The 18,023-nt window shown below is 42.6% G+C and overlaps 1 protein-coding gene across 1 annotated transcript in view; it reads left to right on the top strand.

Moving 5' to 3' along the window:
- The window catches only part of ace (angiotensin I converting enzyme (peptidyl-dipeptidase A) 1), a 157,334-nt gene that overhangs the window by 73,324 nt on the left and 65,987 nt on the right, over positions 1 to 18,023 (top strand). The window contains exons 3-6 of the mRNA XM_048614805.1: positions 1,827 to 1,920; positions 10,112 to 10,255; positions 12,427 to 12,618; positions 17,073 to 17,170. Of these exons, the coding sequence (XP_048470762.1) occupies positions 1,827 to 1,920; positions 10,112 to 10,255; positions 12,427 to 12,618; positions 17,073 to 17,170 (528 nt within the window). The remainder of the gene's footprint in view (positions 1 to 1,826; positions 1,921 to 10,111; positions 10,256 to 12,426; positions 12,619 to 17,072; positions 17,171 to 18,023) is intronic.

Genomic DNA, 18,023 nt, shown 5'->3' with positions numbered 1-18,023 from the left:
TCCTACCTAAACAGCCTTTTGAGGCAGTGAGCTCCAAAGTCATACAATTGTCTGAGAGAAGAATTGATTTCTTCCTATCTTGACTCTACTGCCTCCTCCTTTTATCAGTCTCTTCCCCCTTATATTCGTGATCCTTCATTATTTTAGACTCCAATGCACATAAGCCTAACCTGCTCAACCGTTCCTGATAAGAAAATCCGTCCATACCCAGGATCAACCTAGTAAACCTTCTCTGGACTGACACCAATGCCAACGTTTCTTTCCTTTGATAAGAAGACCAAAACTTTTCAGAGATAGTAAGAACTGTCGATGCTGGAGTCTGAGATAACACAGTGTGGAGCTGGATGAACACAGCAGGCCAGGTAGCATCAGAGAAGCAGGAAAGCTGACGTTTCGGGTTGGGACTCTTCTTCAAAAAACTATTCAGAGTTTTCCAGCTGTAATCTAACTAACGCCTCGTTTAGTTTTAGCCAAACTTGACTATTTTTATACTCCATTCCCTTTGAAATAAAGGCCAACATTCCATTTGCCTTCCCTATTACCTGCTGGACTTGTATGCTAAATTTTTGTGATTCGTAACACAAGGACTCCAAGAAATGGTTGAGCACGTTGAGCTTATACTCATTGACGTTTGGAAGAATGAGAGGTGATATTACTGAAATATGAAAGATTCTGAGAGGGTTTGTCGGGGTAAATGCTGAGAAGGTGTTCCCTCTGATGGAGAAATGTAGAATTGGAGGACACGGGTTCAAAATAAGGTCCCCCTTGTTTCAAGGTGGAGATGAGCAAGAATTTCTTCTCTCAAAGAATGCAAATCTTTGGAATTCATTGCCCCAAGTCATTGACTATATTCAAGGTTTAGATTGACAGGCTTTTGAACAACATGGGTGTCGATGTTTATGGGGAACAGGCGAGAAAATGGATTTAAGGGAAAGAGCAGATCAGCCAATGATGAAGCAGTTTTAATGGGTTTAATGGTCTGCTCTCGTTTTTATTTCTTCAATTCTTATAACATACTAAGAGTCTGTACTGAATGATTTAATAACTATTGATAGCCATAAATACCAGTCACATCAAGAAGCCCTGTAGCTGTAGCTCTGTAATCCTTATCATGTGTTCCAACCAGATTGACAAGCACTTTCCTGTCCTTGCAACATCACAAAATGTTTTGTAGCTGATTACTTTTCAAGTATCATTATTGTTAAAGAAGCAAATGGAACAGTTAACCAACACCAATTTGCCATACACAGAAAATTCAATACTCTGTTTTTAATGGAGTTGATTTGTGGGAGGAATATTGGCTGGGACATATGGAAATGTCCTTGACTTCCTTCAAGGAGTGCCTTGAGATCTTTTACTTTGGTATAAGGCGCTGACTGGATTACAGTGAAGTATCTTATCAAAAGCACAGCCCCTCTGGCAGTACAGTACTCTCTTAGTACTGCACTGGAAGGATAACCTAGATTACATGTTGGATTGGGTCTTGAACTCATACCTTTCTGACTCAGATGAAAGAGTTATACTGATGTATGATGGAAGCTTCAGCAAGAAAGCTTCGAGTCTGGTGTTTGTCCAGCATTAACTCAGGAAAATGAGTGAAGGTACATTTCAGAAACATACCCATAAATTTGTGGGCTCATTTGGTCCATATAATTGTAGCAGCACAGAAGCTAGTGGAGGTCAAATGACATGGATTTCTGTACTTATTTCCTGTCTATAATGACCTGGGAACATTCATGTTTGTGGCTCCACTCTGCCTCCTGCCGGTGATCTATGGCTCTTCCCTTAGGAGTGGAAAGTGTTGATCAATTTGTGTTTCTTTACAGTACAACACCATCCTGAGTGAAATGGACAACATTTATTCCACTGCTAAGGTGTGTCCACCAAATCAACAGACCTACTGCTGGTCTCTCGAACCTGGTAAGTCGAGTAGGGCATGAAGTGAGGGGCTATAATGTGAGAAGAAATATTGAACAGACTCACCACTGTGTGCACATATGGTGCCCCGAAGTGAGTATCCTCCTACACACCTTGGGAGCAGACTAATGTACTCACTTCTCTACTTTCATTTTTAGGCTGAGGGTGCCAATCTGCTGGAATACACACATTGGGAAGGAAGTTTCAGTAAGGATTATGGGATATAGGCTGAGTCTTCCAGTGTTTCAATCCTTGATCCAAAAGACAGCTGCTGGTAAATCTTGATCAAGAAGCGTACTGAGATGGAAGACAGGCAGTAACTGGATTGAATAACTCATCACGTAGTACAGACATGAGGGGCAAAATGGGTAGTGGAGTGATATTTCCGAAGATAAGGAGCTATGAGAAGGGTATTGAGTGGAATGTTCCAGTTATAATGTGCATTGTTGAGTGTCCATAAGATGTGCCCACATCTGGCAGTGCCAAGAAGTACAAAATTAAGCATGGTCTCTAATTTTGGAGACATGAATTACAGGATAGGACACTCAAAGATTATCTGGACCCCATTGTCGATTGTGACATTTATAATGAAGAGAGGGAAATGACAGAAAAATAACTAAAAAAAATACAGAAAATATCCGGGAAATACTAGGAGACCAAGGGATCTGTAGAATATAGAAACTTCAATAATTTAGGATTATGAAAGTGGTAAAAAGAAGTTGACTGGAGAATTTAACAGGATTGGAAGCTGATAAATCCCTTGGAACAGATATGTTTCATCCCTGAGTGTTGAAGGTGATGACTAGAAAGATAATGGTAGCATTGCTGGTAATCATTCAAAATCCTATAGATTCTAGAAAGGAACAAAAACAAATTTGCTGTAAAAGCTCAGCAGGTCTGGCAGCATCTGTGAAGGAGAAAACAGAGTTAACGTTTTGAGTCTGGTCACGGCAGTTCTTTTCGTTTTTATTTAGATTCTAGAAAGGTTTCTGTAAGCTGGGGAGCAGCAAATCTAACCCCAATACTTAAGAAGGGAAAAAGAAAGAAAATGGACAACTACAAACCTGTTCATTGGACTTCCGTAATAAGAAAAATGTTGGCAACAGCCATAAAGGATATGATAACTTGACATTTGAAGAGAATAGTAAAACTGCGCAGTGTTAATATGGATTTATGACAGAAAAACATCAATTGTTATGGAGTCATACAGCAAACCCTTTGGTCTAACCAGTTCATGCAAACCATAATCCCACCTGTGCTTGGCCCATCCCTCCAAACATTTCTTATTCATGTACGTATCCAAATGGATTTTACAGATAGTTCTCTTATAACGCAATAGTTGCATTCTTGCACGACCTCGCATTATAGGGAAATTGCTATAGAAAATCATGATACCTATACAGCAGAAAGTTTGTGTTCTACTAACAGCGTCCACTATTCATCAATGGTGTTACAGCCAATTCTCATTAACGAAACACGCGTTATAGCAGAACTACCTGTAAATGTTACTCGCATCCAACACTTCCTCTGGAAGTTCATTTCACACAGGAACCACTCTCTGTGTTAAAAAAATTGCCTCTCATGTCTTTTGTAAATCTTTCTCCTCAGTTTAAAAATATGACCCCTAGGCTTAAAATCCCCCACCCTAGGGAAAAGACATCTGCAATTTACTTTATCTATAACCCTCATGATTTTGTAAAACTCTATAAGGTCACCCCTCAATTTCCAGTGAAAAAATTCTAGTCTTTCCCGCTTCTCCTTATAACTCAAACCCTCCATTCCCAGCAACATTCTGATAAATCTCCACTGAACCCTCTCCAGCTTAGTAATATCAAAGACCACACGACACCAGGTTATAGTCCAACAGGTTTATTTGAAAACACTAGCTTTTGGAACGTAGCCCCTTCATCAAGCTAAGTTCCAAAAGCTTGTGGTTTCAAATAAACCCATTGGACTATAACCTGGTGTCGTGTGATTTCTGACCTTGTCCACCCCAATTCAAAACTGGCATCTCCATCTCACAGCTTAATAATACCCTTCCTATAACAGGGTGACTGTTAGAAAGATTTTGGCTTCTTGAAGATGTTACTTGCAGCATTGGTAAGGGAATATAAATGGACGTGGTGTATTTAGAATTTCAGAATGTTTTTGATTAGGTCCCACACACGAAGCTGGCAAATAAAATTAAAGTGTATGGGATTACTGGAAAGGTATTAGTATGATTTTGAGAAATAGTTAACAGACTGAAAGCAGACAGTATGAATGAGTGAATCATTCTCAGATGGAAGGCTGCGAATAGTGAGATATCACAAGAGTGAGTGCTAGGCTCACAGCTCTTCACAATCTTTCTCGAAGATTTGGATGTGGAGATCAATTGTAATATTTCCAAATTTGCTGATGGCAATAAATTAGTTGGGAAAGTGAGCATCCATCCTGTTTCTGGATGAAATCCTTTCCATCCTTGGATCACATTGAGTTGATGGAGCAAATGGCCATTCTGTTAAAGAGTAGGTAGCCTCCATTCTTCTTAAGATGATGCAAGGAGCCTCCAAGGCTAAGTGAATGGACCAAGACATGGGTAGGTGGAATATAATGTAAATACATGTGAAGTTATTCACTATAGTAGAAATAACAGAATTCAAAATATTTCTTTTATGGTGACAGGTTGGGAAGTACAGGCATCCAGAGGGATTTGGATGTTCTTGTTGATGAGTTGCCAAAGGTTTCCATGAATATGCAGCAAGCATTAGCAAGGCAAACACAATGTTGGTATTCATTGCAAGGAGATTTAAAGACAAGGTAAAGCTGCAGTCATTTACAGCTTTGATTATACATAACCTTTGGCATTATATGCAGTTTTGATCTCCTTATCTAAGGAGGGTAGCAAAAGAGAATGCAATAGAGGTACATCAGATTAATCCCTGGAATAGTGAAATTGCTTTATGAGAGAAGATTGAGGAAGCTGGACTTGGATTCTTTAGAAGTTCAAAGATTGAAAGATAATCGCGTTTGAAACTTACCAAATTCTAACAAGACGTAACAGGAAGGAAGTAGATAAGGAAGTTTCTGAAGAAGGGTCTAGGCCCAAAACATCAGCCTTCCTGCTCCTCTGATGCTGCTTGGCCTGCTGTGTTCATCCAGCTCTACACCTTTTTATCAAGGAAGTAAATAAGGTGTTTCCTCTGGCTGGTGAGAGTTAAACCAGGAGTCATTTTTAGGCTAAAGAGATAGGGTCTTTCAGATTCACATGAGGAGGAATTTGTTCACTCAGGACAGTGGTGAATCTTTGGAATTCTCTACTCCAGAAGTCTCCAGAAGCTGAACCATCAAGCAGGTTTCAGATATAAATCAATAGATTTCTGGAGTTTAAAGACATCAAGTGACATAGAGATTTAGGAAGGCAACTGGCATTGAGGAGATAGATGCTCAGCCATGATCTAGAATGGTGAGGCTGGTTTGATGGGCTGAGTGGCCTACTCCTCTTCCTTCTTCTCCAATTTTTTGAGCTTGAAGAAACCAGGACTGCCATGTTCTGCATGTTGCTGCTATTGTTTTGTCAGTTAATTTAGGGATTTTGAAGATGTTACCTGTAGCATTAGTAAAGGAGTATAAATGGATGTAGTGTATTTAGAATTTCAAAACATTCTCAATAAGGTCCCAAGCAGGAAGCTGGTAAATAAAATTAAAGTGTATGGAATTAGTGCAAAGATATTACAATGGATTGAGAAATGGTTGACAGACAGAAAGCAGAGTGTAGGAATAAATAGATCCAGTCAGTCTCATTTACACACTCAGTTCCTATCATCCTTTGAGTTAATTTCCCTGAAATGTCCATGTAATTTCTTATTGAAATAATTGATCATTTTCCACTTCCACCACCCTAGCTGACAGTGAGTTGCAGATAATCACTCAGTGTCTGAAAGGGTTTTTCTTCACAACCCTTGTATCACCAGACTCAATATTTCTTGGTGAAATATCCTGACTGATAGACAGCTGGTTAATACCAGACTCTCTTTACCATCCTAATGGGTGTTTGAAATGACCTCAACCTCACTTGACAGTCAGTATGATGTGACAATGTCAGGTTTTTATTCATTTAAATGTTGAGGGGAAAAAGATTCAAAAGGGACATAAGGGACAACTTTTTCATGTAGTGGGTGGTATGTGTTTGGAACGAGCAGCCAGAGGAAGTGGTGGAGATTGGTACAATTACAACATTTAAAAGGCAAATAGGACTAGATTAATTTAGGATATCTGGTGAGCATGGACAAGTTGGACCAAAGGTTTTATTTCTGTGATTCAATGACTCTACTCCTCTTGGAATATTGGGGATGGAGAAGCATCTGAGGAACTGTACACAGAAACTATGGGAATGAAAGAGAAAGCTGAGCCGCCTCAAAATGTAAAAGTGTTTAATTACTTTGCTCCTTTTTCTCTCTGGTCCTCTAACAGTGGTCTTTCCCAAGACTTAATTTCTGATACTCCATCATTCCAGTGTTTATGATTCATTCCTCTGGATCCCATATCCACTTCCTTCACATATTTCAAAAGGCTCCATAGAACCGAGGCTCATATTTTCCACCATCACTCCTCTATCCCTCTGCCCACCCCAACAAAATCTTCCTGACTGCTCAGAATCTATGTATTTGGAAAACACTAGATTCCAGATGCTCTTCCCAAGTGAGCACCAGTGAGCAGAATAATTGTTATCAGAACTGGAAGAATTGCCCCACTGTCATTGGGACAAAGATATTCTAATGGGGCAGATTTCAGAGAGCTCTAAATCTCGTTCATGCAATCCCTGTCCTGGGAGTATTTCATAGGGACTGTGTAGATGGACCTTTACTCTGTCTAACCCTGCGCTGCCCCTGTCCTGGGAGTGTTTGATGAAAACAGTGTAGGGAAAGCTTTACTATGTATCTAGCCCCATGTTGTCCCTGTCATGGAGTGTTTGATGAAGATAGTGTAGGGTGGACTTTACTCTGTATCTAACAAAAATGTACTCTGGGTGGGGGATTTCAATGTCCACCACCAAGAGTGGCTCAGCAGCAGTATTACTGATCGAGCTGGTCGGGTCCTAAAGGACGTAGCTGCAAGACTGGGTCTGCGGCAGGTGGTGAGGGAACCAACAAGAGGGAAAAACATACTTGACCTCATCCTTACTAATCTGCCAGCTGCAGTTGCATCTGTCCACGACAGTATCGGTAAGAGTGACCATCGCACAGTCCTTGTGGAGACGAAGTCCCGCCTTCACATTGAGAATATCCTCCATCGTGTTGTGTGGCACTATCACCATGCTAAACAGGACAGACTTCACACAGATCTAGCAACTCAAGACTGGGCATCCATGGTGTGCTGTGGGCCATCAACAGCAGCAGAATTGTACTCCAGCACAATCTGTAACCTCATGGCCTGGCATATCCCCCACTCAACCATTACCATCAAGCCAGGGGATCAACCCTGGTTCAATGGAGAGTGCAGGAGGGCATGCCAGGAGCAGCACCAGGCAAACCTGAGGATGAGGTGTCAACCTGGTGAAGCCACCAAACAGGACTACTTGCACACCAAACAGCAAAAGCAGCAAGTGATAGACAGAGCTAAACGATCCCACAACCAACAAATTAGATCTAAGCTCTGCAGTCCTGCCACATCCAGTCGTGGACGATGGTGGACAATTAAGCAACGCACTGGAGGAGAAGGCTCCATAAATATCCCCATCCTCAATGATGGAAGAGCCCAACACATCAGTGCAAAAGATAACACTAAAACTTTTGCAGTAATCTTCAGCCAGAAATGCTGAGTGGATGATCCATCTCGGCCTCCTCCAGTGGTCCCCAGCATTACAGATACCAGTTTTTAGCCAATTCGATTCACTCCACGTGATATCAAGAAACGGTTGGAGACACTGGATACTGCAAAGGCTATGGGCCCCGACAACATTCCGGCAATAGTACTGAAGACTTGTGCTCCAGAACTTGCTGCTTCCCTGGCCAAGCTGTTCCAGTGCAGTTACAACACTGGTATCTATGCAGCAATGTGGATAATTTCCCAAGTATGTCCTGTACATAAAAGGAAGGACAAATCCAACCTGGCCAATTACTGCCCCATCAGCCTACTCTCGATCATCAGGAAAGTGATGGAAGTTGTCATCAACAGCGCTATCAAGCAGCACCTGCTCAGCAATAACCTGCTCAGTGACGCCCAGTTTGGGTTCTGTCAGGGTCACTCAGCTCCTGACCTCATTACAGCCTTGGTTCAAACATGGACAAAAGAGCTGAATTCCAGAGGTGAGGTGAGAATGATCATCCTTGACATCAAGGCTGCATTCGACTGGGTATGGCATCAAGGAGCCCTAGCAAAACTGGAATCAATGGATATCAGGAGACAAACTCTGCTGTGGTTAGAGTCATTACCTGACACATACAAAGATAATCGTGGTTATTGGAGGTCAATCATCTCAGCTCCAGGACATCTCTGCAGGAGTTCCTCAGGGTAGTGTCCTCGGCCCAACCATCTTCAGCTGCTTCATCAATGACCTTCCCTCCATCAAAAGGTCAGAAGTGGAGATTTTCGCTGATGATTGCACAATGTTCAGCATCATTCGCAACTCCTCAGATAATGAAGCAGTCCATGTTCAAAAGATCTGGACAATATCCAGGCTTGGGCTGACAAGTGGCAAGTGACATTCACGCCACATAAATGCCAGGCTATGACCGTCACGAATAAGAGACAATCTAACCACCGCTGCTTGACATTCAATGGTGTTACCATCATTGAAACCCCCACTATCAATATCCTGGGGGTTGTCATTGACCAGAAACTCAACTGGACTCACCACATAAACACAGTGGCTACAAGAGCAGGCCAGAAGCTGGGAATACTGTGGCGAGTAACTCACCTCCTGGCTCCTCAAAGCCTGTCCACCATCTACAAGGCACAAGTCAGGAGTGTGATGGAATACTCCCCACTTGCCTGGATGGGTGCAGCTCTAACAACACTCAAGAAGCATTGACGCCATCCAGGACATAGCAGCATATTTGATTACGACTACATCCACAAGCATTCATTTCCTGCACTACCAACACTCCGTACCTACAAGATGAACTGCAGAAATTCACCAAAGATCCTCAGACAGCACCTTCCAAACCCACAACCTCTTCCATCTAGAAGGACAAGGACAGCAGATACATGGGAACACCACCACCTCCAAGTTCCCCTCCAAATCACTCACCATCCTGACTTGGAAATATATCGCTGTTCCTTCACTGTGGCTGGGTCAAAATCCTGGAATTCCCTCCCTAATAGTATTGTGGGTCAACCAACAGCAGGTGGACAGCAGCGGTTCAAGAAGGCAGCTCACCACCACCTTCTTAAGGGCAACTAGGGACGGGCAATAAATTCTGGCCAGCCAGCGACGCCCTCATCCCAAAAATGAATCGATAAAAAATCCCCTGCTATCCAAGTCCTGGGAGTGTTTGATGGGGACAGTGTAGAGAGTTTAACTTTGTACATAATCCCATTCTGGACCTGTTCGGGGAGTGCTTGATGGGAACAGTGTATGGAGATACTGCTCTAACACTGTCAGGAGAAGGTGTGGGTGTAGTGGTATAGTAAGTGGACTGGTAACCCAGACACGTAGGTAATACTCTAGGTTCAAATCCATGACCACTACTATCTCGAGAAACAAGGACAGTAGATAAATAGGAATGTCACCACCTGCAAGTTCCCCTCAAATGTCATTCATTATCCTGACTTGGAAACATAACACCATTCCTTCTGGCTTGAAAATCCTGGAACTCTGTCCGTCCCAGCATTGTGATGTACCTACTTCATAATGACTGCAGCCATTCAAGAAGGCAGCTCGCAACCACCTTCTCAAGGGCATCTCAAGGGATGGGTAATAAATGCTGTCCCAAACATTCCCAGATACCTACATCTCATGAATGAATAAAAGCAATTAATACAAAAAAAAAGTGCTCTACCTGCCCTGAGGAGTGTTTGATGGGACATTAAATGGTGAACTTTATATTGTTGTGTTGTACTTGCTGTACTTGCCCTGGAAGTATGTGAATGGACATTGGTTGCCTGAATGAGGGAGTATTTCTTTATCCAATGCAAACAATGTGACTTTGATGTATGTGTCTATCTTCTGACATCCTCTCAATGCTCTAACTACATGTCTGTGGTGTTCCAGATCTTGTGGATCTATTGGCAGCATCTCGGAGTTACAAAAAGCTGCTGTATGCCTGGGAAGGTTGGCACAATTCCGCAGGAAATCCACTAAGAGACAAATACACAGAATTTGTGAGAATGAGTAACAAAGCTTCTCAAATGGATGGTAAGTGACTTTACCCAAATGACGCGGATCTCATGTAACAATCAGATCAAGATGACCATCTCCCAGGAGCGGCCTGATAAAATCTATTGTAGTCACACTGAAAATAATGGATCCAAGGTGGTTCCTTACTGCAAGCACTAATTTTTTTTAAATGATTTTCTCTTGCATAGTTCATCCCTGCCTCTTACTGTTGTTAAGAGAGGATGTCTACACATACGGCCCATGAGAGGGTGTTGCAGAATTCCTCCCATGAGTACATTGGCTGAGTAGCCTGTCAAACTGTATCCATCCTTCATGGCCCTTCACAAGCCCTAGACCAGACTATGTGCATTTATCCACACTCCATGGTGCTATACACCCATTCCAATCTATCCAGCTCCCATGCCTCTCATACCCTAATGCTGCAAATCATCTCCATGACCCTTTGAAGCCTCTGTTTCAACTCAGTGCCAACTCATGCACTCTACCAACCACACTTTTCTTTTCCCTTCCATAGCTTTTCACCTATAATCCAGCATGGGCATACTCATGGGGCTTCCTGACATAAAGCAAAGTTGTAAGCTTATTGGTGATGTCTCTATGTAAACACAAAAGCATTCATTTTATTTTAAAAGACCCAATACATTGGAATTTCTTCAATGAAACCCTTATAGAAACAAACATTTCACTTAAGTACTCAAAAACTTACAAAGAAAAAAATTTAACTCATATACTCCGTCCATCATGTCAAAGATTATTTCCATTCAATAGCAGCTGGAGTTGTTCATCAAAAGGCACTCCTTTCCGGAAACTATCAAAAGAAATTTATCTTGCAATGCACAATCCTAGATACTTTGAAATAGCCAGCATTGAATTTTAACTTTTCCCATTTAGTTGGACAGTTTCAATTTTGCCAATCCTCTTATGACTTTGTGTACTCTTCATGCACAAACACACTATTACCTAAATTGAAAGGGTACATACTCCAACAAAAGTATCCCAATGGAGGGCCTTCCTTCTCTGAAAGGTGACTAATATGAAACATTTCTCCATCCCTCAACTTTTAGATGCCTTCCATCCTCCTCAGCCCCACACACTGCCCATGTCCAACCCATGCTAATACATGCAACCTCATTTCTTCTACCTATCCCTCATGGATCCCACATCCCCATGCCAACTTAGTGCTTACCTCTATTCATCACCCTTTCCTCCTCTACTTACTGTACCAACTCATTGAGCATTCACAACTACCCATAGGAGAAAAAAATATAGTTCTATTACTTAAATTTCTATTTTATGGACTACACTGTATTGAAAAATCACTGTCATTCATAAATAAACATTTTGACACTTCTTAACATTTATTGACACTTTTTGACAGTCAACATTTGTGAGCAGGTTTGACAACTTGGACAGTTCCAAGGGTTATATGAACCTTTGACACATAATCTACTGCCCAGTTAGTAGTCCCAAAGGGCATCTGACCCCTTCCTTCAAAGGATACCTGACTCACCTCCGCAAAAATAATCTATGAACTCACTCCAAAAGTGTCCTGGGATCACATCCACAGGGGTATTTACCTCGGCTCTCCAAAGAGGTTCCCTGCCCACACAAAATAAATACACTGCAACCCAACTCTAATAATGTGACTTAATCTCCACAATCCAGATTGCAGATACCAGGAATTCCCAAATCCTATTTCAGTGAAGTCATCAATTCATCTATATGGTCAACCATATAGATGCCCCCATGAGAATGAAAAATGCCAGCTTCAGGGACATGGCTTGGGATTCCTGACATTTTCCAACAATTTTCTCTGCAACAGAGGCACCATCTATTGTAGGAAAAGTTAGGGCTCGTCCATCCATTTCATCGTTTTAAATGATAAACATGTTCAACACCAATTTAAATCATTCTGCTTCTTGTACAGGCTCTGGAATCCCATCCTAAAATTTTTCACCCCTCTCCCTGTCCTCTTTTAAGAAGACTCTATTAATACCAACTTCTCTGCCTAAGTTTTGCTTACCTGTGCTATTACCTCTTCATGTTGCTCATTGTCAACATGATGACTGTCCCTTAAAACATTTTGGAACATTTAAATTAAGTGAATAGCATTGTATAAATGCAAATTGTTCTCATGGAATGAAACCATGCTCAGCCTTGTAGTGACACTCAATTGGCTTTGTTTGCAGGGTTTAATGACACAGGAGCATACTGGAGATCATGGTATGAGTCACCAACATTTGCAGATGATCTTGAGAAGATCTATGACCAGCTCAAACCACTGTACAATAACCTTCATGCCTTTGTGAGGAGAAAGTTATATCAGATATACGGACCCAAATACATCAATCTGAAAGGACCGATACCTGCACATCTATTGGGTAATTGGTAACAAATTTAAATATTTCACATGAGATAACAAGGTGTAGAGCTGGATGAACACAGCAGGTCTAGCAGCATCAGAGGAGCAGGAAAGCTGACATTTCGGGTCTGGACCCTTCTTCAGAAATGAAGATCGCTTCTGAATTGATTTGAAGTTTAAGCAAACCTTCCAATTGTTTAGAAGTCCCCAAAGATGAAGCATTAAGATACGAAGGGAGCTCTGAGCCACAACCTGGAAAAGCATTATAGGGCAAAATATTGCTGTTGAGTTGAAAGTCAATGCATAAAATTATAAGAGACAAGAAGGATTGCAGATGCTGGAAGCCAGACTCTATAGGTGTGAGCTGGAAAAGCACAGCAGGTCAGACAGCATCTGAAGAGCAGGGAAGTCAATGTTTCGGGCTGAAACACTTCATCTGGACTTGGGAGGGAGAGGGGAGCCCAAACATAAATAGAGGAACGGGGGTGGGGCTGGTGGAAGTGTAGGAGAGATGATGATAAGTGGATGCAGGTAGGGGGTTATTGTGATTGGTCTGTGGGAAGGGTGGAGCAAATAGGTGAGTAGGAAGATGGACAGGTTAGGTCAGGTCAAGAGGGAAGGGGCTAGACATGGAATAAGGCTGAGGGTGGGGGGGTTTTGAAGCTGGTGAAGTCAATGTCAAGGCCATTGGGCTGTAAGCTTCCAAGCCGAAATGTCAGGTATATATTGATACTCTTAGAGTGGACGAGGCCAAGGATGGACATGTCATCAGGGGAGTGGGAGGGGGAGTGAAAATGGATGGCAACAGGAAGGTCGGGTTGGTTGGCACAGTCGCTCCACAAACCAGTCCCTGTGTCTGCGTTTGTTCCCCGTGATGTAAAGGAGACCACATCGGGAGCAATGGATACAATAGATCAGGTTGGATGAAGCGCAGGTGAATCTCTGCCAGATTGGGAAGGATTGTTTGGGGTCTTGGACGGAGGTGAGAGTGGAGAGTGTAGGGGCAGGTCTTGTACCTCTTGCGGTTGCAGGAAAAGGTATCGGGTGTGTGGAGGATTTGGTGGGGTGTGTAAAGCTGACGAGGGAGTCATGGCATGAACAGTCCCTGCAGATAGTAGACAGCGGTGGGGAAAGAAACATGTTTTTGCTGGTGGGGTCTGATTGTAGGCGATGGAAATGTTGGAGGATGATGCGTTGGATTCGGAGGTTGGTGGGGTGGAATGTGAGGACTAACGGGACTCTATCCTTATTGTTGTTGCGGGGAGGGGGTTTGAGGGCAGAAGTGTGGGAAATGGAGGAGATGTGGTTGAGGGCATCCTTAATTATAGAGGAGGGGAAACTACAGACCCTAAAGTAGGAGGATATTTGGGATGTCCTGGAGTAGAATGCCTCATCCTGGGAGCAGATGCAGTGGAGGTGGGGGAATTAAGATAGCATTTTTGCAGGAGGGAGGGTGAGAGAAGGTGTAATTAAGGTAGTTGTGGGAGTCAGTGGGTTTGAAATGGATGTCGGCGGTGAATCAATTTCCGGAAATGGGGACGGAGAGGTCCAGGTAGGGGAGGGAAGTGTCAGAAATAGTCCAGGTAAGTTTGAGGGCACAGTGGAAGATGTTGGCAAAGTTGATGAACTGCTCGAGCTCCTCACGGGAGCACGAGGCAGTGCTGATACAGTCATCAATATAGTGGAGAAAGATGAGGGATGGTGCTGGTGTAGTAGTTGAAGAGGGACTGTTCTGTGAATCCTACAAAGAGGCAGGATCAGCTCGGGCCCATGCAGGTGCCCATGGCCACCCCTTTGGTTTGTAGGGAGTGGGAGGAATGGAAGGAAAAATTGTTCAGGGTGAGGATCAGTTCAGCTAAGTGAATGACAGTTTCAGTGGAGGGTGTCTGTTTGGGCCTACAGGAGAGGAAGAATCGGAAGACTTTTAAGCTCTCCATATGGGGAATACAGGTGTACAGGGACTGTACGTCCATGGTGAAGATGTTGGGAACTGGGAATTGAAAGTTTTGGAAAAGATAGAGGGCATGGGTTGTGTAAGTAGGGAGTTCCTGGACCAAAGGGGAAAGAAATAGCATTGTATAAGTTGTCTAAATAAGGTATCCCAATAGAGGAAGGAGTCCAGCCGAGGGAAACAACCTCTCAGCAACTACTCTGTGGCACATTCTTAGAAATACCTACTTTAATGAAATCCCCTTCCATTTTCACCACAATGCAAACGTATGATTTTGGAGTAGAGATCATCATTCCCCGCTCAAACCTGCTCCACCATTTAGTAAGATCCAGGCTATTCTGATTATGGCCTCAAGTCCGCATTCCCATCTAACCCCAATAGTCTTTGTCTCTTTTGTTAGTCAAGAACCTATTTATCTCTGCCTTTGCTTTCACCACCGTCCAGAGCAGTGAGTTTCTCAGACTCATGCCCTCACAAAGCAAAAGATTCTTTTAATACTCACCTGGTCAAGTGCCTTCAGGAGTGTGTATATTCTAGATCCCCTCTCATTCTTCTAAACTGCAGTGGATATCATAGAATCCCTCCAGTGTGGAAGTGGGCCAAAATGTCCACATCCACCCTTCCAAAAACATCCTACCCAGACCTCCTCCCCTAACATATCCCTGTAATCCTGCATATCCCATGGCCCATCCACCTATCCTGCACATGCTATGGGTAATTTAGCATGGCCAATCCCCCTAATCTACTCATCTTCGGACTGTGGGAGGAAACCAGAGCCACCCATATCAGTCCAATCTTTAGACCAGGCAGCATCAGAGGAGCAGGAAAGCTGACGTTTCGGGTTGGACCCTTCTTCAGAAATGGGGGAGGGGAAGGGGGCTATAAAATAAATAGAGGGGGACAGTGATAGCAGGTAGATAGTGGAGCGGATAGGTGGGAGAGAAGACGGACAGGTCAAGGAGGCCCGGCTGAAGCTAGTAAAGGTGAGTGTAGGTAAGAAGTGTGGATGGGGATTGGTCAGTGAGGTGGGAGGAGCGGATAGGTGGGAGAGAAGACGGACAGGTCAAGTAGGTGGGGACGAGGGGAGGGCTGGCCTTGGAATGAGGTCGGTGGTGGGGAGATTTTGTCCACATTGAGACCATTGGGTTGTAGGCTTCCAAGGCAGAATATGAGGTGCTGTTCCTCCAGTTTCCAGGTGTCATCATTGTGACACTGGAAGAGGCCCAGGATAGACATGTCATCCAGGGAGTGGGAGGGAGAGTTGAAGTGGTTCATGACTGGGAGGTGTTGTCGTTTGTCATGAACCGAGCATAGGCGCTCCATAAAGCGGTCTCCGAGTCTTTGTTCCGAGTGTTCTGAGGATGGGTTGCCGGACCCAAAACATTAACTCTGTTTTCTCCTTCACAGATGCTGCCAGACCTGCTGAGCTTTTCCAGCAACTTTGTTTTTGTTCCTAAAAAAAATTGAGTCTTCTGTGCCCTTGTTGCCACTTTCTTTCCCATTTGGTTTTGTACTGTCACCAAACTTGGATACATAACATTCTATCATTTCATCTAAGTCATCAATATGACATGCAAAATTCTGAATGGACCTCTCAATATTTAAATTTAATGTTGATCTCGCTCTCTGGCCATCTTCTATGCAGCCATAAAATTGTATTCCTCGCTCTGTTCTATTACTCTAATTCACTTTGTATGGTATGATCTGCCTGTACTGCATGCAAAACAAAAGTTTTCATTGTACCTAGGTACATGTGACAATAATAAGTCAAATCGAAAATCAAATCAAATAGCTAAAGCCTCAGCACTGATCTATATGGCACCCCTTGATAACAGTCCACCAAATTGGAAATTGACTAATTCTATGTTACATCTTATTGAATGCCTTTTGGAAATCCAACATATTAATATCTACTGTCTCCCTTTTATCTACTGCAAAAAAGAATCCTCAAAGACTCTCTAAGATATTTGTCAAACATGATTTCCTATTCATAGAACCATGTTGACTCTGCCTAATGATTTTATGATTTTTCAAGCGTCCTCTTACTGACTACTTCTTGGGGAATAGATTCTAGTATTTTTCTGACAACTGATGTCAGACTAAGTGACCTGTAGTTCCTACTTGCTTTGCCTTTCTTCTTTCTCGAATTATGGTGTTACACGTGCCATCTTCCAAACTGCAAGGCTCTTTCCAGAACATAGGCAGTTTTGGAAAATTTCGCTGACCCCCTCCAATGTCTCAGCAGCTATATTCTTTAGAATCTTCAGATGCAAGCCCTAATTTGAACATTCTGGCTCTAATTTTGAGACTGTGCCTGAGATACCCCAACCAGCAGAAATACTATCTCTTCATTAAAAACACATTTTTGCTCACCTGTCCAAATATTTCCCTTATTTCCTCTGTTTTAATATATCTGATTATAATCCTATGAAGCACTGTGAACCATGCTGAAAGTGCTATAGAAATTCATATTGTTGTTGTGAACAAGACAGGTCCATTCATGCTCTTCCTCCTCCTTTCAGGTAACATGTGGGCCCAGCAATGGAACAACATCTATGACCTGGTGATCCCATTCCCAGGTAAAGGCAACATAGATGTCACTGATGTAATGGTTAAGAAGGTGAGTTGGTGTCCTGTTTGATTCTGCAATCCAGAAATGTTGCTATTTGTAGGTTTGAATTTCCCATTAGGATTTCAAACAAGAAAGTGCAGGGGGTCAATTTTCTGCAAAGGTTTGATGGTAGAGACAAAAACATCCATGCAACATTCCAAGATCCCAACTAATTTTTCCTGCAAAACCTGATGGTACAATAAACAGTTAGAACCAAGGGTAAACATATCATTTTAAAATTTGAACAGAACCGCAATGGGCTAAGCTGGTACTTGTTTCATATCCAACTCACTATCACTTTATCTGTAACAGATAATCAGGTAATATTTGCTTACAGTATAATATACTGTACCTTCTAATTAAATTATAGCACCAGTGTGTGCCAGTATATATCACATATTTGAAAATGATAATATCTTGTATCTATGAAATAGTTCAAGCACTCCATCCAGTTTCTATCATTTGTAAAAGAGCCATGTTCCTCCATCAGAAATATCTCATCAGATCCAATTTCTATAACATTATCAAATACAATATCTATACCATATCTAAAATTATGTAATCTGATGTGTTTATTGCTGCAGCATCTTTTAAAAGGAACATATCACTGTATCTATGTAATATATAAATTGCCGCTGTGGCAAGGCCTGTTATAGCTGTCTGCTGCCTCTGTGTCTGACCCACTCCACCCCAAACCCCACCCCCACACCCCCCAGTTCCTCAAGGCTGAGGCTGCCTCAGAACTCTTTGTTGAGGTGGTGGGCCTGACTCCTGCTAGCATCTCAACCCCAACACCAAAGACCCAGATAAAATATTGACTATCTAGGGCATTTTCTCTCAAAACAGTCATTTTACCAGCTCT

The sequence above is a fragment of the Rhincodon typus genome, chromosome 30 (assembly GCF_021869965.1).
Source record: "Rhincodon typus isolate 14 chromosome 30, sRhiTyp1.1, whole genome shotgun sequence".
NCBI lineage: Eukaryota > Metazoa > Chordata > Chondrichthyes > Orectolobiformes > Rhincodontidae > Rhincodon > Rhincodon typus.
The sequence above is the reverse complement of the archived record's forward strand: the minus strand, read 5'-3'. Positions and strand labels throughout refer to the sequence as shown.